Below are 25,405 nucleotides of genomic sequence, written 5' to 3'. Positions count from 1 at the left end.
GCCAAAAAAACTAAAACAGCATGAAATATAAAAAATAGCTGTTTCAGTAGATTAAGCATAGAATTTCAGGTTTACATACAGAAGTGATTTCAAGCTTCACAACAGGCTACATTGAGCATTAAAAATCTTTACAATATAGCATGTAAAGTTCACGCCTGAAGTAAGTTGATCCTTGCTTAAAGGTGAGGTATTCGTGCCATTGAACCATATAGAAAATAGTCAATACCTTCAGAGAACACAGTGGAAGGGGAAAATTGGCAAAAAAACAGAAATTAAATCATGCATTCTGCTACACATTTAGCCATAGTTAAACCCAACAAAATAAAACTTCACAATGATGATTTTTCTGTGGTCTACGCACAAACAAAATATTTCTTCGGAGAGGAAATATGAATGCAGTGTCAGGTAAAACCATGGCACCTTAACATCTGCCGATCAATGAAATTGAAAATCCACTTTTTGGGCAAACATCTCAGAATAGCTTTAGGCGTATCCATTCAAGTGTTTAAAAACAAGCACCCAGAATTCACTAATGATATTGGCGATATTAGCGACGAATGCTGTAAGTTAGTCCGCTGTGCTCCCGAATCCTCCAGTGGCGAATTTATGCCACAATTTTCTTGCGAACTAATACGACATTAAGTCAGAAGAGGTGCAATCAACATCCGATACAGATTCATGGTGCCGGGGATTGTGTCCGCTTTTGTAAAAAATCATTTAGCAAAACTGGCAAGTGTCTGTGCGAAATGTGACCAGTTGCTTGTGGCTATTGACATTCCTACCAGTGACAAAAAATAATTTTCAATTCTCCATATATTGCTGACATTTAATCAAACTGGACATATCCATAAAGTGAATGCAGCTAATTTCAGTTTCTAATTGTATCCGATATATATTTTTTTAAACTTTTACCGATGTTATTACTTATCGATTTGAAATATATGTGGGGTTGTCGATCATAAAAGTTAGAACTACAGCAAATACTTACATTTATTTAGCACCTTATGGAATCACTCAAAAATGTCTCATAGCACATTGAATTTGATTTATGAGAATGGGTCTGAGGATTCTCTTCAGATTTAATTGTGTATGGATCAAGTGTGAATAATGAAGCATCAGAAGCAACATTTGTCTTAAATAAACATCTAAATCACAGTGCTACCAGGTCTACAGCCCTGTTATTTTTCAGTCTTAGTGACAGAGGCATGTACACTAGTTTAAATGGAGCAACTTTACAATCGTCATTCATTTTAATAGGGGCGGAACTATGATCATTAGCAGTTCAACTTGTTCTGCGACGGTCTCTGTAAGGCAGCACAAAAGTCCAATAAATTATTGCATGGCGTAAGTAATGGCATAAGTCACCCACGCCATAATTTCCTAGAATTTCTACACCATAGAAGAGGTAAAAAGGAGGGTTGATGAGGGTAGCGTTTGATGTACTCTACATGGATTTTAGCAAGGCTTTTGTCAAGGTCCCAAATGGTAGACTGGTCACAAAAGTAAAAGTCCATGGGATCCAAGGGAAAGTGGCAAGTTGGGAAAATGGCAAGTTGGGAAAGTGGCAAGTTGAATCCAAAATTAGCTCAGTGGCAGGAAGCAAAGGGTAATGGTCAATGGGTGTTTTTGTGGCCGGAAGACTGTTTCCAGTGGGGTTCTGCAGGGCTCAGTACCAGGGTCCCTTACTTTTTGTGGTATATCAATGATTTAGACTTCAATGATTAGGAAGTTCACAGATGATACAAAAATTGGCAGTGTGGTTGATAGTGAGGACGAAAGCTGTAGACTGCAGGAAGATATCAATGGCCTTGTGAGATGGACAGAAAAGTGGAAAATGGAATTCAATCCGGAGGAGTGTGAGGTAATGCATTTGGGGAGGGCCAACAAGGCAAGGGAATATACAATAAATGATAGGATACGGAGAAGTGTAGAGGAACAGAGGGACCTTAGAGTGCATATCTGCAGCTCCCTGAACGTAGCACAACAGGTAGATAAAGTGGGATAGAGAGACATACGGGATTCTTTCCTTTATTAATCGAGGCACAGGATACAAGAGCAGGGAGGTTATGCTTGAGCTGTATAAAACACTAGTTAGGCCACAACAAGAGAACTGCATACAGTTCTGGTCACATTACAGGAAAGATGTGATTGCACTAGAGAGAGTACAGAGGAGATTTATGAGGATGTTGCCAGGGCTGGAGAATTTTAGCAATGAAGAAAGACTGGATAGGCTGGGGCTGTTTTCTTTGGAACAGAGGAGGCTGAGGGCAGACTTAATTGAGCTGTATAAAATTATGAGGAGCCGAGATAAAGTGGATAGGAAGGACCTATTTTCTTCAGAGAGGTCAATAACTAGGGGGCATAGATTTAAAATAATTGGAAGAAGAATTAGAGGGGAGTTGAGGAGAACTTTTTTTCCACCCAGAGGGTAGTCAGGGTCTGGAAATCACTACCTGATAGGATGGTAGAGGCAGAAACCCTCATTGCATTTAAAAAGTACCTGGATATGCACATGAAGTGCAGGCCTCCGAACCAAGAGCTGGAAAGTGGAATTAGGCTGGATAGCTCTTTTTGGCCAGCGGGACACGATGGGCTGAATGTTCTCCTTCAGTGCCTGTGATTCTATGATAATAATGCCATATGCTGTAAATGGGCTATTACTATGAGGCATGTTTTCATGCAAATTCAGGCCCAAGGCATCTACCTACAGAAAACCAAGTTTTTCCCATATAGTAAGGAGGTGCCAAGAATATGGTTATGTCTGCTGATTATCTGCCCCACCCCTGCCAAAAGACATAGAAACATTCCTTGCCAGAAGAGTTAAAGATTATTAAGGGTTCCCACTAATGAACAAAGTATGTGGTAAAGACACTTTGCCCAGAGATATTTCAAATTAAATACATATGAAGGGCAAAACCTGTTGAGCGTTCCCAGGACACCTACCAGATCACAGCCTCCATATAGTTTTGAAAAGATGAATAAACCAATCTAAATGAGAATAGATGTGACAATGCTAAAGTCAAAGAAAGGTTGCTCTTACATTAAATACAACTACAGGTGCAGTGTCGAGAATCTGGAGTTCCGGAATGTCCCAGAATCCGGACCGATCAGTGGCTGGGTCGTCCGGAATCCATAAAATGTTCCGGAATCCGGACCCGACGAACCTGCTGACCTCGGGCCTCACCCCACCGTCACTGCCTCCTCACTGGCCCGCCCGACAACCTCCTCTGTGGGACCACACCCAAAGACCTCGGTGGGGTTGGCCCGCCCGAGCACCTCCTCGGTGGGACCCCGGCTGAACACCTCCTTGGCAGGACGCTGGCTGACGACAACCTCAGCGGGGCCGGCCCACACACCTCCTCGGCAGGGCCCCACCCGACGACATCTTCCTCGGCAGGGCCGGACGGCCCAACAATCTCCCTGGCGGGATGGACGGCCCAACCATTACTGACTCCCTGTCCACTTGCTCATATTATGAGGTCAGGTTGCATAAACTTGGCTTGTATTCCCTTGAGTTTAGACGGTTGAGGGGGTAATTTAATTGAGGTATTTAAAAGGATGAAGGAATTTGATAGGGCAGATACAGTGAAACAAATTCATCTAATGGGGGCTCCCAGAACAAATGTCATAATCTTAAAATTAGAGCTGGACCACTTAGGAGTGAAATCAGGAAGATTTTCATGCAAAGGATAGTGGAAATCTGAAATGTTCTTCCCCCAAAAGATGCTGGGTCAGTTGAAATTTACAAGACTGAGAGCAATACAATTTTGTTGGTAAAGGTATCAAGGGATATGGAGCAAAGGTGGGTAATTGGAGTTGAGGTACAGATCAGCCATAATCTAACTGAATGGAAGGACAGGCTCAAAGGGCTCAATGGCCCAATGGTTCCTATGTTTTATTATTGCAATTCTGACTCATGCCGAGATGCTGGAAGAGATCATGCACACAGCTTTAGTTCAAGGAGAGGGCACGGTCTCTGGTACAACGTGATGTAGTTATAAAAATGTAACATGTAATATTACCTTTGATTCACAAGTCAGTCCCTAAAGAAATGGTCTTATGCACTACAAATAATGCTTAGCTATGGCAGAGTGCTTGACTTATATTTCTAGATCAGTCCTGTTTAATTGCCCTTAAGCAACAAATCAAACTCCTTTCCTTAATGTAAAGAGAATTTACTTCCTCATGCGCAAAAACAAATCATGTTCCTTTAGAAAAAGGCAGGCATAGCCTTCGCACAAGAGACCCATCTCGGTGACGTAGGTCAGAAACTTTGAAGAATGGATAACATTTATTCCTCTAAGAAGGGTATTGGCTGGTAAAAGTCTACGCTAGCTGCCCAGTTAACTAAACAATCAATCAAGCCCCTCATATTTATGCACAAACATTAAACTTTTAGCAGAGATCTTTTTTTCTGGCATCGGCCCTCTGTACCTGTAAGAGATTTTAATTGCATACTTAATCCTCCATTAGATAATGTACCAACCAGTATAATGCCCTCTTTGCAAAATGCTCAAGACCTTTAACACAGCTGGCCAGATACAGACTTTGTGCGTATATATTATAGGTACAATCTGACAATCTTTGAGTCAGTTCTTACTCATGCTTCTGAATCAATCATTCCCTGTCCGCCCACCTTCCCCAGTTTGTTGTAATCTAAAATGAGAAAATGGGTCAACTGTATGATCAGGTCATAGTGCCCTTTACCCTTTCCAATGGGTGTTGTGCCAGAGAGCTTAAGTCATGCTTCAACAGCTCCCTCTTGGGTAACTAGGTTCTTGTTTCACATTACAAATCAAATTGCCATGTTCTTGGAGAATAACCACAAGGAGGGAATGTTGCCAATTCTCCGATGAGAAGTGGCCAAGGTAGCTATTAGAGGCAATATTACATCTCCAGAAAGAAATTGAAAGCCTTGGCCTCCCAAAACATTCTGGAGGAAAAGACTAAAACAGCTGGAGTCATCAAGAGTTCATAATCACTCATTTACAATAGAGTGGTGTTCTCTTGACCATACAGGTATACCATTCAGTTCACAAATAAATTATTACGAGCACATAGACAAGGCAAAGTACATTTGGGCCCACGTAATGTGCAAAAAATTCTAGTTGAGCACTGATGCACTGTTAGGATGATCAAACTACTACTGGATCCAAGGCAATCTCTCTGGAATTTTAGTAATTCACTTTTAATCTAGGCTAATCTGTATCAGGTGCTACAATGGTCATAAATTATTATTTTTCATTAAGTTGAAAGACGACAACTAATACTTGTTGAATACTGGACAAAGTCCAATAGACTTAATGCAGGCAGAGAAAGCCCCAAATCTAGAAATATTCCCCATGGTTATGATAAATATTTGCTCCTGAACTGGCTCAGTTACATGTGAGTAGTGATCCAAAATAGCAGCACGAGTAATATTTGATCTTAACTGAAGTGGCAATAAGGGTACCCATCAAATTCATCGGAGGTTCGTCAGGCACGATCGCCCCTTCTGAACTAGTACCAAATTCATGTGGGTAATCCCCAAGTTCAGTCCTAATGATTAATTCTAATTATTTATTACTTAGGGTAAGAATTCGAAAAGAACGTTGTAAGAGACAGTGTGAAAGACGCACTAAAGAATAAGTAACAGAAGGAACACCGAAGGATCAGAGACACAATAAATAATCACTTTAAAATAAAGACAGAATTCTGTTGAATTGGGTACGGTCTTGTTAGTGAAATGCAGAGGACTGACGTTTGATGGAAATATTAAACCACTGCAGCTTACTAATAGTAAAAATGATAGATGGTTAATCAAGCATTATAACATTGAAGGTATGAAGCATAGCAGTTTTTGTATGCAGTCTATTCTTAATTTGAAGTTATTTCTGGTCGTTCATTGTGTCTCTTCTGTATCCTCAATCCTTCTATCCCTTATCCACCAATGGCATGTCTCCCCTGTTATGTATGTAAACCTGTAAATACCATGTCTAACCACCAGAGGGCTTATCCCCTGGAGTCCCAAGGGATCCCATAATCCCTTGGGAGCATCTGTACATAAGGAGGCCTTACAGGCTGAAGAGGCACTCTGAGATCTATAATAAAGGATTACAGTCACAGCTTGCAGTATCTAGTCTGAATCTTTGTTCAAGACATAACAACTGGCAACGAGATACAAATGACGAACGCCACCGCAACAATGCAGAGAACCGTGGGCATCCTGGAGAAATTTTCAGAGGGAGATAATTGGGAAACCTTCGTGGAGCGACTCAACCAATACTTCATGGCCAACGAGCTGGATGGAGAAGCGAACGCTGCCAAACGAATGACGATCCTCTTCACCATTTGCGGGGCACCAACGTATGGCCTCATGAAAAATCTGCTCGCTCCAGCGAAACCCACAGACAAATCATACGATGAGTTGTGCACACTGGTCCGGGTGCATCTAAACCCGAAGGAAAGCATTCTGATGGCGAGGTATCAGTTCAACACGTACAAGAGGTCTGAAGGCCAGGAAGTGACGAGCTATGTTGCCGAGCTAAGGCGCCTTGCAGGACATTGCGAATTTGAAGGACATTTGGAGCACATGCTCAGGGATTTCTTTGAACTTGGCATTGGCCATGAAGTAATACTTCGCAAACTTTTGACTGTAGAGACCCCAATCTTGAGTAAAGCCATAGCAATAGCCCAGGCGTTTATCGCCACCAGTAACAATATCAAACAAATTTCTCAGCACATTAGTGCTGCTGCAAGTACTGTGAACAAAGTAACATTGTTTTCGAATCGAAATGTACAGGGCAGGACTTGCACGCCTGCAGCTGCACGTCCGCAGATGACTCAGAATCCACCATCAAGGGTGGTGAATACAAGGCAATTAACACCTTGTTGGCGCTGCGGGGATGATCATCGATTCCATTCATGCCACTTCAAAGGATACATTTTTGCAAGGGCTGTGGAACAACGGGACACCGCCAACGTATGTGCAGGTGAGCTGCAAACCCTGCTAATCCTGCAAACCACCATGTTGCAGAGGAGGACAGATCCACGGTGGGTCACAACGAACCAGAGCCTCAGACCGATGAGGCAGAAGTATATGGGGTACACACATTTACTACAAAGTGTCCCCCAATAATGCTGAAGGTTGAATTAAATGGGTTCCCGGTGTCCATGGCGCTGGTCACGGGCACAAGCCAGTCCATAATGAGCAAAAGACTTTTGATAAATTATGGTGCAGCAAGGCCTCAAGGCCAGTCCTAACTCCCATTCAGACTAAACTGAGAACTGATTCCCGTAATCGGCAGTGCTACCGTAAAGGTCTCCTACGATGGAGCGGTGCACGAGTTGGGCGATACCGGGCGATGGCCCCCACGCTGTTCGGCAGGAGCTGGCTGGGAAAGATATGCTGGAACTAGGACGACGTCAGAGTGTTTTCGTCCGTCAACGACACCTCATGTGGCCAGGTCCTAAACAAGTTCCCCATGCTATTTGAACCAGGCATTGGGAAGTTCCAAGGAGCAGAAGTGCAGATCCATTTGATTCCGGGGGCACGACCATCTCAAGGCGAGAGCTGTACCTTACATGATGAGAGAGGGTGGAGATCGAACTGGACAGGCTGCAACGAGAGGGCATCATTTCGCCGATCGAATTCAATGAGTGGGCCAATCCGATTGTTCCAGTCCTCAAGGGAGACAGCACCGTAAGAATCTGTGGTGATTACAAAGTAATTATCAATCGTTTCTCACTGCAGGATCAATACCTGCTACCAAAGGCAGACAACCTATTTGCGATGCTGGCAGGAGGGAAAACATTCACGAAGCTGGACTTGATCTCGGCCTACATGACGCAGGAGCTGGAGGAATCATCGAAAGGCCTCACCTGCATCAACATGCACAAAGGATTCTTCATTTACAACAGATGCCCGTTTCGGATTCGATCGGCCGCGGCAATATTCCAGAGGAACATGGAAAGCTTGCTGAAGTCGGTCCCGCGCATTGTGGTCTTCCAGGACGACAACTTGGTTACAGGTCGGGACACCGTCATGCACCTGCAAAACCTGGAGGAGGTTCTTAGTTGGCTTAATCGTGTGGGGCTCAGGCTAAAACGCTCGAAGTGCAGTTTCCTGGCGCCAGAAATGGAGTTCCTGGGGAGAAGAATCGCGGCGGACGGCATCAGGCCCACCGATTCGAAGACGGAGGCAATCAAGAACGCACCGAGACCACAGAACATGACGGAGCTGCGGTCGTTTCTAGGACTCCTGAACTATTTTGGTAACTTCTTACCGGGTCTTAGCACATTGTTAGAACCCATGCACTCTTTACTGCATAAAGGAGATGAATGGGTATGGGCTAAAAGCCAAGAAAATGCCTTTGAGAAAGCCAGGAAGCTGTTATGGTCAAACAAATTGCTTGTGTTGTACGTCAGCGTTTGGTACTAACATGTGATGCGTCGTCGTACAGGGTCGGGTGTGTATTGCAACAAGCTAATGAATTTGGGAAATTGCAACCAGTTGCTTATGCATCCAGAAGTCTCTCTAAGGCAGAGAGGGCCTACAGTATGATCGAAAAAGCGTTAGCATATGTTTACAGGGTAAAGAAAATGTATCACTCTCTGATCGGGCTCAAATTTGAATTGGAAACCGACCATAAGCCGCTTATATCCCTCCTTTCTGAAAAGAAGGGGATAAAGACGAATGCATCGGCACGCATCCAGAGATGGGCACTCACATTGTCCGCATACAACTACGCCATCCATCACAGGCCAGGCACAGAAAACTGTGCCGATGCTCTCAGTAGACTGCCATTGCCCACCACAGGAGATGGCACAGCCCACAGATTTAGTCATGGTAATGGAAGCATTCGAGAGTGAGCAATCACCCGTTACTGCCCGACAGATTAGAACCTGGACGAGCCAGGACCCCTTACTGTCCTTAGTAAAAAAACTGTGTGCTCCACGGGAGTTGGTCTAGTGTCCCATTAGAAATGCAGGAAGAAATAAAGCTGTACCAGCGGCGCAAAGATGAAATGTCTATACAGACAGACTGCCTCCTGTGGGGTAATCGGATAGTGGTGGCAAAAAAGGGCAGAAACACTTTCATCAGTGATCTCCACAGCACCCACCCAGGTATCGTAATGATGAAAGCGATAGCCAGATCCCACGTGTGGTGGCCCGGTAGCGATGCAGACTTAGAGTCCTGTGTGCACAAATGTAATACATGTTCACAGTCAAGCAATGCACCCTTGGAGGCGCCACTAAGTTTATGGTCCTGGCCCTCCAAACCGTTGTCCAGGGTCCATGTCGACTATGCAGGCCCATTCTTGGGAAAAATGTTCCTCGTGGTTGTAGATGTGTACTCCAAAAGGATTGAATGTGTGATAATGTCGGCAAGCACGTCCACTGCCACCATTGAAAGCTTACAGGCCATGTTTGCCACGCACGGTTTGCCTGATGTCCTTGTAAGTGACAATGGGCCATGCTGTGCGAGGCCCCTTGGGTAAGAGTGACCATAATATGGTGGAATTCTGCATTAGGATGGAGAATGAAACAGTTAATTCAGAGACCATGGTCCAGAACTTAAAGAAGGGTAACTTTGAAGGTATGAGGCGTGAATTGGCTAGGATAGATTGGCGAATGATATTTAAGGGGTTGACTGTGGATGGGCAATGGCAGACATTTACAGACCGCATGGATGAACTACAACAATTGTACATCCCTGTCTGACGTAAAAATAAAAAAGGGAAGGTGGCTCAACTGTGGCTAAGAAGGGAAATCAGGGATAGTATTAAAGCCAAGGAAGTGGCATACAAATTGACCAGAAATAGCAGTGATCCTGGGGACTGGGAGAAATTTAGAACTCAGCAGAGGAGGACAAAGGGTTTGATTAGGGCAGGGAAAATAGAGTACGAGAGGAAGCTTGCAGGGAACATTAAGACGGACTGCAAAAGTTTCTATAGATATGTAAAGAGAAAAAGGTTAGTACAGACAAATGTAGGTCCCCTGCAGTCAGAATCAGGGGAAGTCATAACGGGGAACAAAGAAATGGCAGACCAATTGAACAAGTACTTTGGTTCGGTATTCACTAAGGAGGACACAAACAACCTTCCGGATATAAAAGGGGTCACAGAGGGTCTAGTAAGAAGGAGGAACTGAGGGAAATCCTTATTTGTCGGGAAATTGTGTTGGGGAAATTGATGGGATTGAAGGCCGATAAATCCCCAGGGCCTGATGGACTGCATCCTAGAGTACTTAAGAAGGTAGCCTTGGAAATAGCGGATGCATTGATAGTCATTTTCCAACATTCCACAGACTCTGGATCAGTTCCTATGGAGTGGAGGGTAGCCAATGTAACCCCACTTTTTAAAAAAGGCGGGAGAGAGAAAACAGGGAATTATAGACAGGTCAGCTTGACATCAGTAGTGGGTAAAATGATGGAATCAATTATTAAGGATGTCATAACAGCGCATTTGGAAAGAGGTGACATGATAGGTCCAAGTCAGCATGGATTTGTGAAAGGAAAATCATGCTTGACAAATCTTCTGGAATTTTTTTAGGATATTTCCAGTAGAGTATTCAAGGGAGAACCAGTTGATGTGGTATATTTGGACTTTCAGAAGGCTTTCAACAAGATTCCACACAAGAGATTAATGTGCAAAGTTAAAGCACATGGGATTGGGGGTAGTGTGCTGACCTGGATTGAGAACTGGTTGTCAGACAGGAAGCAAAGAGTAGGAGTAAATAGGTACTTTGCAGAATGGCAGGCAGTGACTAGTGGGGTACCGCAAGGTTCTGTGCTGGGGCCCCAGCTGTTTACATTGTACATTAATGATTTAGACGAGGGGATTAAATGTAGTATCTCCAAATTTGCGGATAACACTAAGTTGGGTGGCAGTGTGAGCTGCAAGGAGGATGCTATGAGGCTGCAGAGTGACTTGGATAGGTTAGGTGAGTGGGCAAATGCATGGCAGATGAAGTATAATGTGGATAAATGTGAGGTTATCCACTTTGGTGGTAAAAACAGAGAGACAGACTATTATCTGAATGGTGACAGATTAGGAAAAGGGGAGGTGCAACGAGACCTGGGTGTCATAGTACATTAGTCATTGAAGGTTGGCATGCAGGTACAGCAGGCGGTTAAGAAAGCAAATGGCATGTTGGCCTTCATAGCGAGGGGATTTGAGTACAGGGGCAGGGAGGTGTTGCTACAGTTGTACAGGGCCTTGGTGAGGCCACACCTGGAGTATTGTGTACAGTTTTGGTCTCCTAACTTGAGGAAGGACATTCTTGCTATTGAGGGAGTGCAGCGAAGGTACACGCCAGACTGATTCCCGGGATGGCGGGATTGACATATCAAGAAAGACTGGATCAACTGGGCTTGTATTCACTGGAGTTCAGAAGAATGAGAGGGGATCTCGTAGAAACATTTAAAATTCTGATGGGTTTAGACAGGTTAGATGCAGGAAGAATGTTCCCAATGTTGGGGAAGTCCAGAACCAGGGGTTACAGTCTAAGGATAAGGGGTAAGCCATTTAGGACCGAGATGAGGAGGAACTTCTTCACCCAGAGAGTGGTGAACCTGTGGAATTCTCTACCACAGAAAGTTGTTGAGGCCAATTCATTAAATATATTCAAAAAGGAGTTAGATGTAGTCCTTACTACTTGGGGGATCAAGGGGTATGGCGAGAAAGCAGGAATGGGGTACTGAAGTTGCATGTTCAGCCATGAACTCATTGAGTGGCGGTGCAGGCTCGAAGGGTCGAATGGCCTATTCCTGCACCTATTTTCTATGGGCCCAAGTTTCGAGCCGCGCCTAGAACGGCGCAGTCCTGACCTGGACGCCCGTTTTTCGCACCACAAAGTGCGCATAAAAAAAACCTCCAGATTCTCCAGCTCCCTGCAGGTCCTCTGGCCCTCGGCGCAGCGCAGCAGGAGCTGTAGGGGGCGGAGCCAGGTCCCTGCGCCGAAAACAGTGCCGGGAACAGTAGCTCCAGGCGCCCAAAACTGTGTGGGAGGGGCCGAAGCACGCAGCCCTTAGCCCTGGCCGAATGGCCTCACTGGGGCTGTGTGAATAAGGCTCCTCCCACGGCCAGCTCCTGCTTCCTCCCGACCCGACTCGACTCCCGCTTCCCGCCTCCGGACCGGACCGGACCCCCCCTTCTCCCCTTCATCCCCCCCTCCCCCTTCTCCTCCATCCCTCCCCTTTGTCCCCCATCCTTCCCCCTTCCCTCCCTCTACCCCCCTCCCCTCGCTGTCAGAAACACAGACACTGACAGACAGAGAATGAGAGACACACACACACACACACAGACAGAAACACACTGGGGGGGGGCATCCCAGCACGCTGTTGGAGGGCTCCCGGTGCTGCAGTTGGTAAGTAGAAAATGTTTTATTTATTAATTTTTTTTGATTGATTTATTGGTTGATTTATTGATGTATTTATCATTTATTATTGATGATGGCTCTTTATTTGTAAAACTGAAGTGTTCAATGTTTGTAAACTTCCCTTTAAACCCCCCCCCCCCCCACCATTCCCTACGCCTGATTTGTAACCTACGCCTGATTTTCGAAAGTGTAGACAAGGTTTTTTCGAGCGTACAAAAATCTTCACTTACTCCATTCTAAGTTAGTTTGGAGTAAGTTTTCACTGACGAAACTTTGAAAACAGGCGTAAGTGGCCGGACACGCCCCCTTTTGAAAAAGAAATTCTGCTCCAAAGTGAAACTGTTCTAACTGACGAGAATTCCGATTTCTAAGATACTCCGTTCTACACCAGTTGCTCCTAAAAATCAGGAGCAAATCATGTGGAAACTTGGGGCCGATGTTTCTATGTTTACCAGTGCCGAGTTCAAGGAGTTCATGACCCGCAATGGGATCAAACATGTCACATCTGCTCCGCTTAAACCAGCATCCAACGGTCAGGCAGAATGAGCAGTTCAAACAATCAAGCAGAGCTTGAAAAGCTCACTGCAGACTCGTTTATCCCGAGACCTGCTTAGTTACAGCACAAGACCCCACTCACTCACTGGGATCCCTCCCGTTGAACTGCTCATGAAAAGGGCACTTAAGACAAGGCTCTCGTTAGTACACCCTGATCTACACAAACAGGTAGAGAGCAGGCGGCTTCAACAGAATACATATCATGATCGCGCAAATGTGTCACGTGAAATTGAGATAAATGATCCTGTGTTTGTGTTGAACTATGGACAAGGTCCCAAGTGGCTTCCTGGCACTGTTTTGGCCAAAGAGGGGAGAAGGGTGTTTGTGGTCAAACTCTCAAATGGACTCACCTGCAGGAAGCCTAAGAACATAAGAATTAGGAACAGGAGTAGGCCATTTCGCCCCTCGAGCCTGCTCCGCCACTCAACAAGATCATGGCTGATCTGGCCGTGAACTCAGCTCCACTTACCCGCCCGCTCCCCATAACCCTTAATTCCCTTATTGGTTAAAAATCTATCTGTGATTTGAATACATTCAATGAGCTAGCTTCCCTGGGCAGAGAATTCCACAGATTCACAACCCGCTGGGAGAAGAAATTCCTTCTCAACTCGGTTTTAAATTGGCTCCCCCGTATTTTGAGGCTGTGCCCCCTAGTTCTAGTCTCCCCGACCAGTGGAAACAACCTCTCTGCCTCTATCTTGTCTATCCCCTTCATTATTTTAAATGTTTCTATAAGATCACCCCTTATCCTTCTGAACTCCAACGAGTAAAGACCCAGTCTACTCAATCTATCATCATAAGGTAACCCCCTCATCTCCAGAATCAGCCTAGTGAATCGTCTCTGTACCCCCTCCAAAGCTAGTATATCCTTCCTTAAGTAAGGTGACCAAAACTGCACGCAGTACTCCAGGTGCGGCCTCACTAATACCCTGTACAGTTGCAGCAGGACCGCCCTGCTTTTGTACTCCATCCCTCTCGCAATGAAGGCCAATATTCCATTTGCCTTCCTGATTACCTGCTGCATCTGCAAACTAACTTTTTGGGATTCATGCACAAGGACCCCCAGGTCCCTCTGCACCTCAGCATGTTGTAATTTCTCCCCATTCAAATAATATTCCCTTTTACTGTTTTTTTTCCTCCAAGGTGGATGACCTCACATTTTCCGACATTGTATTTCATCTGCCAAACCTTAGCCCATTCGCTTAACCTATTTAAATCTCTTTGCAGCCTCTGTGTCCTCTACACAACCCGCTTTCCCACTAATCTTTGTGTCATCTGCAAATTTTGTTACACTACACTCTCTGTCCCCTCTTCCAAGTCATCTATGTATATTGTAAACAGTTGTGGTCCCAGCACCGATCCCTGTGGCACACCACTAACCACCAATTTCCAACCCGAAAAGGACCCAATTATCCCGACTCTTTGCTTTCTGTTAGCCAGCCAATTCTCTATCCATGCTAATACATTTCCTCTGACTCCGCGTACCTTTATCTTCTGCAGTAACCTTTTGTGTGGCACCTTATCGAATGCCTTTTGGAAATCTAAATACACCACATCCATCGGTACACCTCTATCCACCATGCTCGTTATATCCTCAAAGAATTCCAGTAAATTAGAAACACATGAACCAAACCAAACTCAGATTTACGGACCATCCAGAATAACCCACAATAGACTCTACCTTTATTGACCCTCCAACACACACACAAGTGGCAACCGACCCAGCAGTTGACCACGAAGCAGAACCCATTACCTGCAGCAGCCCAGCAGGACTCACCACCCCAGCAGCCCAGCTGCGCAGCAGCCCAGCGAGGGCCGAACAAACGACTCACCAAAACCGGCATTTTCACCGAGACAATCAACCAGGGAAAGGAAGGCCCCAGATCGACTTACATTGTAAATAGTTACACTATTGACTTTGGGGTGGGACGGGGGGGCAGAAAGAGTGTTGTTATGTATGTAAACCTGTAAATACCATGTCTAACCACCAGAGAGCTTATCCCCTGGAGTCCCAAGGGATCCCACAATCACTTGGGAGCACCTGTATATAAGGAGGCCTCACAGGCTGGAGAGGCACTCAGAGCTGTAATAAAGGACTTCGGTCACACCTTACCTTGAGCTTGCAGTATCTAGTCTGACTCTTTATTAAAGAGATAATATCTCCCACTGACTTTTACAAAGTTATTTTCAAATTCTTACACTGGTCTTCCATCAGTGATTGGCAGAATAATAAATAATGTATTAATTTGAATTAAAAACATGCAAAAATGCTTCCGGTGCAGTTTAAAATTGTTTAATTCAAATTACTGGGCAAATCAAATTTTTTCAAGCAAAAGAAAAAGGACTGAATTAATACGAGCAGAAAGCATTCGTACAAGGCACCTAAAGTATAGAGTAAAGAGACCAACGACATTTTATTCATTTAAAAATGTTATTTATTTCAAATATTGTGTGAGTGGCTTCAATACCACTGTATATGGCTGGGGTAGAAACGGGATTTTTTTTCCATGTAAAGTTCAGCAAGGCCCTTAAGAGTATGTTGTAAATAGTTAGATTTATTATTTAGACTGCTATACATTAAAGTTTAAAAAGGGTTAAAGTGGCAGGACAAGTTACTGAGCTTGAGTAATTTCAGAAGACACTGTCTCAAATACAAGAGTTGAAGTAAATTCTGAAATATATGTTCCAAGAGGTGGTTACCCCACAGGTACACAAACTGATAGGGGGGGTAAAGATTAGAAACAGAAGACTATCTATTGTGATAAGAGCAGTAGTAAAGCTAATGTACCTTTGCTGATGAATTTGCAGTAAATTTCCAGCATTTGCAGGTCCCCCACTGTTTTGTCTTTACTGTAACATTTTCCCGAGAGGATTCTTACCATGTTTTTTTTTTGAAAGGTGTTCTAATGAAGGTATTCTAGTAAGCCTCAATGCAAAAATATCTCTCAACTTTCCCACTCGTTCTGTACACTGCTAGGTAAGACTTCATGTCCTTAATTTAAATATTCCCACATTTTTAAAATGCTCCTATCTATAAGCCGCCTTCAAAGAGTTGGACCAACAAACATCTAATTTTATAATGATAAAAAGCCCCAGTTATGTATCTTAAGCCGGACAATTCTCTGGCACAGAGGTTTGTTCAAGATGCGGTTAAACTATGCTTTCTCAATGCTAGTAGGATTATTATTTGCCATTGCCCATCTCAAGGGGTAAACCTGATTCTACAATATCTGGATCTTTTGAGGTTCCAGAACATAAAGCTCTTCTTTTGCATCGGTTATCGTGTTCAAATCCCACCATGGCCTCACTCCTCCCAATATCTGTAACCTCCTCCAGCCCTACAATCCTTCAAGAATTCTGTGTTCCTGCAACTCTGGCCTCTTTTGCACCCTCCATTTCCTTTGCCCCACCATTGACATGCTTTCAGACCATAAGCTCTGGAATTCCCTCCCTAAATCTCTTACCTCTTCACCTCTCTCTCTCCTCCTTTCAGATGCTTCTTAGTCAACAGTCAGCTTTTAGTCAACAGTCCTAATAATCTTCTCCTTTGGTTTGGAGATCATTTTTGTCAAATTATGCTCCTGTGAAGCGTCTTGAAATGTTTTCTGACATTAAGGCACTATATAAATTGCTGATTAGTGTCCAGTTCCATTTGCAGCTCCTCAGATAATTAAGCAGTCCCTGCCCGCACATTCAGGCTTGGGCTGATAACAGGCAAGTAACATTCGCGCCACACAAACAAGAGAGTCTAACTACAAGCACTTGACATTTAACAACATTACCATCGCCGTATCACCCACCATCAACATCCTGGGGGTCAACATTGAACAGAAACTTAACTGGATCAGCCACATGAACACTGTGGTTACAAGAACAGGTCAGAGGCTGGGTATTCTGCCGTGAATGTCTCATCTCCTGACTCCCACGAGCCCTTCCACTATCTACATGGCACAAGTCAGGAATGTGATGGAATACTCTCTGTTATGTATGTAAACCTATAAATACCATGTCTAACCACCAGAGGGCTTATCCCCTGGAGTTCCAAGGGATCCCACAATCCCTTGGGAGCACCTGTATATAAGGAGGCTTCACAGGCTGAAGAGGCACTCTGGGATCTGTAATAAAGGATTACGGTCACACCTTACTTTGAGCTTGCAGTATCTAGTCTGAATCTTAACTCAATACATAACAACTGCCGACGGGATACAGATGACGAACTCCACCGCAACAATACAGAGAATCGTGGGCATTCTGGAGAAATTTTCGGAGGGAGATGATTGGGAAACCTTCGTAGAGCGACTCGACCTATACTTCGTGGCCAACGAGTTGGAAGGAGAAGTGAACGCTGCCAAACGAAGGGTGATCCTACTCACCCCGTTTGCGGGGCACCAACGTATGGCCTCATGAAAAATCTGCTTGCTCCAGTGAAATCCACAGACAAGTCATACGATGAGTTGTGCACACTGGTCCGGGAGCAGCTAAACCCGAAGGAAAGCATTCTGATGGCGAGGTATCGGTTCTACACGTACAAGAGGTCTGAAGGCCAGGAAGTGGCGAGCTATGTCGCCGAGCTAAGGCGCCTTGCAGGACATTGCAAATTTGAAGGACATTTGGAGCACATGCTCAGGGACTTCTTTGTACTTGGCATTGGCCATGAAGTAATACTTTGCAAACTTTTGACTGTAGAGACTCCAACCTTGAGCCATAGCGATAAACCAGGCGTTTATCGCCACCAGTAACAATACCAAACAAATTTCTCAGTCCACTAGTGCTGCTGCAAGTACTGTGAACAAAGTAACGTTTTCGTATCAAAGTATAGGGAAGGACTTACACGCCTACAGCTGCACGTCCGCAGATGACTCAGAGTCCACCATCAAGGGTGGTGAATACAAGGCCATTAACACCTTGTTGGCACTGCGGGGGCTGATCATCGTTTCCATTCAAGCCGCTTCAAAGGATATGTTTTTGCAAGGGCTGTGGCACAATGGGACATCTCCAACGCATGTGCAGGCGAACTGCAAACCACCATGTTGCAGTGGAGGACAGATCCATGGTGGATCATGACGAACCAGAGCCTCAGACCGAGGAGGCAGAGGTATAGGGGGTGCACACATTTATCATAAAGCGTCACCCGATAATGCTGAAGGTTGAATTAAATGGACTCCTGGTGTCCATGGAGCTGGACACGGGCGCAAGCCAGTCCATAATGAGCAAAAAGACTTTTGTTAAATTGTGGTGCAGCAAGGCCTCAAGGCCAGTCCTAACTCCCATTCAGACTAAACGGAGAACGTACCCAAATGAACCGATTCCCGTAATCGGCAGTGCTACCGTAAAGGTCTCCTACGATGGAGCGGTGTACGAGTTACCACTCTGCGTGGTACCGGGCGATGGCCCCACGCTGCTCGGCAGGAGCTGGCTGGGAAAGATACGCTGGAACTGGGACGACGTTAGAGTGCTTTCGTCAGTCGACGACACCTCATGTGCCCAGGTCCTAAACAAGTTCCCCTTGCTATTCGAACCAGGCATCGGGAAGTTCCAAAGAGCAAAAGTGCAGATCCATTTGATTCCGGGGGCACGACCCATCCATCACAAGGCGAGAGCGGTACCTTACATGATGCGAGAGGGTGGAGATCGAGCTGGACAGGCTGCAACGAGAGGACAACATTTCGCCGATCGAATTCAATGAGTGGGCCAGTCCGATTGTTCCAGTCCTCAAAGGAGACAGCACAGTCAGAATCTGTGGTAATTACAAAGTAACTATCAATCGTTTCTCACTGCAGGATCAATGCTTGCTACCAAAGACAGACGACCTATTTGCGACGCTGGCGGGAGGGAAAACATTCACGAGGCTGGACTTGACCTCGGCCTACATGATGCAGGAGCTGGAGGAATCATCGAAAGGCCTCACCTGCATCAAAACACGCACAAAGGACTCTTCAATTACAACAGATGACCGTTTGGGATTCGATCGGCTGCGGCGATATTTCAGAGGAACATGGAAAGCTTGCTGAAGTCGGTCCCGCACACTGTGGTCTTCCAGGACGACATCTTGGTTACAGGTCGGGACTCCGTCGAGCACCTGCAGAACCTGGAGGAGGTTCTTAGTCGGCTTAATCGTGTGGGGCTCAGGCTAAAACACTTCCTGGCACCTGAAGTGGAGTTCCTGGGGAGAAGAATCGCGGCGGACGGCATCAGGCCCACCGATTCGAAGACGGAGGCACCGAGACCATAGAACGTGACGGAGCTGCGGTCATTTCTAGGACTCCTGAACTATTTTGGTAACTTCTTACCGGGTCTTAGCACATTGTTAGAACCCCGTGCTCTTTACTGCGTAAAGGAGATGAATGGGTATTGGGTAAAAACCAAGAAAATGCCTTTGAGAAAGCTAGGAAGCAGTTATGATCAAACAAATTGCTTGTGTTGTACGATCCACATAAGCATTTGGTACTAGCATATGATGAGTCATCGTACGGGGTCAGGTGTGTATTGCAACAAGCTAATGAATTTTGGAAATTGCAACTGGTTGCTTATGCATCCAGTAGTCTAAGGCTAAGAGGGCCTACAGTATGATCGAAAAAGAAGCGTTAGTGTGTGTTTACGGGGTAAAGAAAATGCACCAATATCTGTTCGGGCTCAAATTTGAATTGGAAACCGACCATAAGCTGCTTATATCCCTCTTTTTTGAAAGCAAGGGGATAAATACGAATGCATCGGCCCGCAACCAGAGATGGGCGCTCACGTTGTCCGCATACAACTACGCCATCCGCCACAGGCCAGGCACAGAAAACTGTGCTGATGCTCTCAGTAGGCTGCCACTGCCCACCACAGGGTTGGAGATGGCATAGCCCGCAGAATTAGTTATGGTAATGGAAGCATTCGAGAGTGAGCAATCACCTGTTACCGCCCGACAGATTAGAACCTGGACGAGCCAGGACCCCTTACTGTCCTTAATAAAAAAAAGTGTGTGCTCCACGGGAGTTGGTCGAGTGTCCCGTTAGAGTTGCAGGAAGAAATAAAGCTGTACCAGCGGCGCAAAGATGAAATGTCTATACAGGCAGACTGCCTCCTATGGGGTAATCGGGTAGTGGTGCCAAAAAAGGGCAGCGACACCTTCATTAGTGATCTCCACAGCACCCACCCAGGCATGAAAGCGATAGCCAGATCCCACGTGTGGTAGCCCGGTATCAATGCAGACTTAAGAGTCCTGCATGCACAAATGTAATACATGTTCACAGTTAAGCAATGCACTCAGGGACGCCACTAAGTTTATGGTCCTGGCCCTCCAAACCGTGGTCCAGGGTCCATGTCGACTATGCAGGCCCATTCTTGGGAAAAATTTTCTTAGTGGTTGTAGATGCGTACTCCAAATGGATTGAATGTGTGATAATGTCGGCAAGCACATCCGCTGCCAGCATTGAAAGCCTACGGGCCATGATTGCCATGCACGGCCTGCCTGATGTCCTTGTAAATGACAATGGGCCGTGCTTTACCAGTGCTGAGTTCAAGGAGTTCATGACCGGCAATGGGATCAAACACATCACACCTGCCCCGCTTAAACCAGCGTCCAACGGTCAGGCAGAACGAGCAGTTCAAACAATCAAGCAGAGCTTGAAAAGGGTAACTGAAGGCTGGAGAGGCACTCTGAGATCTGTAATAAAGGCCGACGGTCACACCTTACTTTGAGCTTGCAGTATCTAGTCTGACTCTTTATTCACGACATAACACTCTCCACTTGCCTGGATGAGTGCAGCTCCAACAACACTCAAGAAGATCGACACCATCCAGGACAAAGCAGCCCAGTTGATTATCACCCCGTCCACCACCTTAAACATTCATTCCCTCCACCACCGCGCACCCTGGCTGCAGTGTGTACCATCTACAATATGCACTGCAGCAACTTGCCAACGCTTCTTCGATAGCCCCTCCCAAACTGCAACCTCTAACACCTAGAAGGACAAGGGCAGCAGGCGCATGGGAACACCACCACCTCCACATTCTCCTCCATGTCGCATGCCATCCTGACTTGGAAGTATTTCACTGTTCCTTCATTGTTGCTGGATCAAACTCCCTCCCCAACAGCACTGTGGGAGTACCTTCACCACACGGACTGCAGCGGTTCACGAAGGCAACTTACCTTCTCGAGGGCAATTAGCGATGGGCAATAAATGCTGGCCTTACCAGTGATGCTCATATCCCACGAACCAAAAAAAAATGTCGTCGTTATATTCAGACCGGCCTGCTTGGTAATGAAGGGCATGAGATCTTTTTACCTTTATTTTCTCAAGTTGCCTTGATTTTACCTGCAATTGTATGTTATTACGTTGTTGCTGCGATTAGTCCTTGTCGACGTAAATAGAATCATAGAATGGTTACAGCATAGGAGGCCATTTGGCCCTTCGAATCTGTGCCGGCTCTGTGCAAGAGCACTTCAGCTAGTCCCACATAGAAATCTCTCACCAAGTTAAGTCTCTTGTTGGAGATAGTCATTGTCTGGCGTTTGTGTGACACGAATGTTACTTGCCAGTTATCAGCCCAAGCCTGCATGTCGTCCATATCTTGCTGCATGTGGGCAGGTCCTTCTCATTATGTGAGGAGTTGCGAATGGAACTGGACACTTTGCAATCATCAGCAATTTATATAGTGCCTTTAACGTCAGAAAAAATCTCAAGGCACTTCAAAGAAGCATAATCTGACAAAAATGATCAAATCAAAAGAGATCTGAAATCTGAAAACAGGAAAAGGTCAAAAAGTTAGTACTGCTAGAAAACTGTTTAAAATAGGGTGCAGTGGCAAGCGACATTCTAAAGCAGTTCTTTCGAACAACTGAAGAGAAAGAATGAACAAATTAGGACAAGTATAAAGAGGTCACAGGAGTCATATGATTGAATACCACAAAAGGGTTGTTAAAGGGTCAAGCATGGATGAAGGAAGAAAAGTTATCCACATATATTTACTGAGTTAACAAACAAAGAGGTATAATGGCATTTTTGGGGCAGCAGTGTTAGTATTAATGACCAATACGCAATTGAGGTACTGCCTTTATGCACAAGTCTACACAATAATTCTAGGGCATCAACTTTTTATCCTGCCCTAACAGATTTCACCTTTGGAACTTATGTCGTCAATCTCTGTTTCAAATACAGAATATAATGTGGAAGTGCAATCAAAAGACATCACTCATTCAAATCTCTTACTCACCCATATTGCAAGTTTGGCTTTATTTCCATCAACCGCAATAGTTTTCACTTTGAAGTCAACACCTGCAAAAAAAAACGTGTAAATTCTTAATCTGAAACAATTTCCCAATTTATACATCCCCAGGATCCTTGATCAATCCCAGTCTGTGCTGAATCTTTTCCCCAGCTTTAGCATTTAAAGATACTGAACAGACTGAATGGAAAATAATCTTAACATCTTATAGAATCACACAGGAGGTCATTTGGCCATCGTGCCTGTGCCAGCTCGCTGAAAGAGCTACCAATTAGTCCCACTCCCTTGCTCTTTCGCTATAACCCTTTACATTTTTCCTTTTTAAGTAGAGCCAATTCCTTTTGAAAGTCACTATTGAGTCTGCTTCCTCCACCCACTCAGACAATGCATCCAGATCATAACTTGCATTTATATAGCGCATTTGACATAGTAAAACATCCTATGGCCCTTCACAGGAGCGTTATCAAAAAAAATTGACACTGAGCCACATAAGATATCAGGGCAGATGAAGTAGGTTTTAAGGAACATCTTAAAGGAGGAAAGAGAGGTAGAGAGGCGGAGAGGTTTAGGGAAGGAGTTCCAGAGCTTAGGGCCTCATCAGCTGAAGGCACAGCGCTAATGGTGGAAAGTTTAAAATCGAGATGCACAAGAAGCCAGGATTAGAGGAGCGCAGAGATCTCAGAGGGTTGTAGGGCTGGAGGAGGTCACAAAGACAGGAAGGGGCAAGGCCATGGAGGGATTTGAAAACAAGGATGAGAATTTAAAAATCGAGGCGCTGCTTAATGGGAGATAATGTAGGTCAGAGAGCACAGGGGTGATGGGGAACAGGACTTGGTGCAAGTTTGGGTATGGGCAGCAGAGTTTTGGATAACCTTAAGTTTATGGATGGTAGAAAATAGAGGCCAACCAGGAGTGTGCTGGAATAGTCAAGTCTAGAAGTGAGAGAGGCATGGACGAGGGTTTCAACAGCAGATGCTTAAAAGATATTAAGAATTTTCACCTCCACTATTCTTCATAGAAGTCTATTCCATATGAATGTGTGAAGAATAATTTCTTGACATTAGTCCTAAATTATATGCTTATAATTGCGACGGGAACATTTTGCCTACACTACTTCAGCTGTAAAGCACTTTTTGCCTACGCTACGTGGCTGTAAAGCACTTTGAGACATCCGATAGTCGTAAAAGGCGCTATATAAATGCAAGTCTTTCTTTTACACCTGGACTTTAGACACACAGATACCACGTATGTGGATTTGACTCCAAACAGAATGTGTGTCCAACTGCCTTTCGATTAAAATGTCAGTTTCTGTTATTGTGGCATTAAGCTACAACAGAACCATTTGGTGTTGAGGTTATCAAAGCTGTAATTTTCTTTTAAAATGTAATGCTCGTAGAAACATGTGCATGTCTTTCACTCTGTGCAATTTTTGAGATGGCTTTTTCCCCTCCAAGAAAGGAATTTTGTTCTTTAAAACATCAGATTATATAGAAACATAGAAATTTACAGCGCATAAGGAGGCCATTTCGGCCCGTCGTGTCTACGCCGGCCAACAAAGAACTGCATGGCTCTTGGTCAGCAGCCCTGAAGGTTACTTATAAACCTACGACCACAAGATGTGCTTGTGGCAAATAGCTTAGATACTTTCCAAAGGAAACTAGACGAGTACATGAAAGAAAAGGGAATAGAAAGATATGCTGAAAGGCTGAGATGTGGCAGGTGGAACGAGAAGAGATTTGAGTGGAGTAAAAACACCAACACAGACTAGTTGGGCCGAATGGCCTATTTCTGTGCTTTATATTCTATGTAATTCTATGTAAACAAAGCTTTGGGGATTCAGGGTTATACCTGAGAACATAAGAAAATGGTGCACAACTACACAATATGCAGGGCTGACCAAGTGAAGCCTTCCCATATTCTCTATTTACTGGTTCCCTCATCATGAAATATAATTTCCATCTCACATGTGGGCTAAAATTATAGACCAAGTGACAAAGTTGCAATGTAGATACTATCAGCACCCCACAACTCATTACATAATCCATTTATAATCACACTTCAACCAAGTAATATGACGACAACATTTGGATTAAAACTTCAAACAAAAACTAAAGTCACCAGAAATGAGTCCTCATATTTTACTTCACAAAGAATTATGGTTCCTTCTCAATGCTGTCTATTCTCAATTGGGACATCTCCATGAACTATAAAAAGTGATATAAATGGTTAGAATACAAAGCTGGTAGCAAAACACGTTACTGCTACCACAAAGCACACAGGAAGAATTCTTGGGTTGGCAATCAGTAGTTGGGATGCGCAGGGATCAGTACTGGCACCCCAACTATTTACAATCTGCATTAACTACTTGGAGGAAGGGACTGAGTGTAACGTAGCCAAGTTTGCCGACGATACAAAGATGGGAGGAAAAGCAATGTGTGAGGAGAACACAAAAAACCTGCAAAAGGACATAGACAGGCTAAGTGAGTGGGCAAAAATTTGGCAGATGGAGTATAATGTTGGAAAGTGTGAGGTCATGCACTTTTGCAGAAAAAAAATCAAAGAGCAAGTTATTATTTAAATGGAGAAAGATTGCAAAGTGCTGCAGTACAGCAGGACCTGGGGGTACTTGTACATGAAACACAAAAGGATAGTATGCAGGTACAGCAAGTGATCAGGAAGGCCAATGGAATCTTGGCCTTTATTGCAAAGGGGATGGAGTATAAAAGCAGGGAAGTCTTGCTACAGTTGTACAGGGTATTGGTGAGGCCACACCTGGAATACTGCGTGCAGTTTTGGTTTCCATATTTACGAAAGGATATACTTGCTCTGGAGGCAGTTCAGAGAAGGTTCACAAGGTTGATTCCAGAGATGAGGGGGTTGACTTATGAGGAAAGGTTCGAGTAGGTTGGGCCTCTACTCATTGGAATTCAGAAGAATGAGAGGTGATCTTATCAAAACGTGTAAGATTATGAGGGGGCTTGACAAGGTGGATGCAGAGAGGATGCTTCCACTGATAGGAGAGACTAGAACTAGAAGGCATAATCTTAGAATAAGGGGCCGCCCATTTAAAACTGAGATGAGAAATTTCTTCTGAGGGTTGTGGATCTGTGGAATTCACTGCCTCAGCGAGCTATAGAAGCTGGAACATTGAATAAATTTAAAGACAGAAATAGAGTTTCTTAAACGATAAGGGAATAAGGGGTTATGGATAGTGGGCAGGGAAGTGGACCCGAGTCCATGATCGGATCAGCCATGATCGTATTAAATGGCGGAGCAGGCT

General features: G+C 44.8%; 1 protein-coding gene across 1 annotated transcript in view; it reads right to left on the bottom strand.

The window, feature by feature from the left end:
- The window catches only part of rab18a (RAB18A, member RAS oncogene family), a 54,121-nt gene that overhangs the window by 13,303 nt on the left and 15,413 nt on the right, over positions 1–25,405 (bottom strand). The window contains exon 3 of the mRNA XM_070881475.1: positions 22,114–22,175. Coding sequence (XP_070737576.1) covers positions 22,114–22,175 — 62 coding nt within the window. The remainder of the gene's footprint in view (positions 1–22,113; positions 22,176–25,405) is intronic.

This window comes from Pristiophorus japonicus, chromosome 5 (assembly GCF_044704955.1).
Source record: "Pristiophorus japonicus isolate sPriJap1 chromosome 5, sPriJap1.hap1, whole genome shotgun sequence".
Taxonomy (NCBI): domain Eukaryota; kingdom Metazoa; phylum Chordata; class Chondrichthyes; family Pristiophoridae; genus Pristiophorus; species Pristiophorus japonicus.
This window is presented reverse-complemented; position numbering and strand designations above follow the sequence as displayed.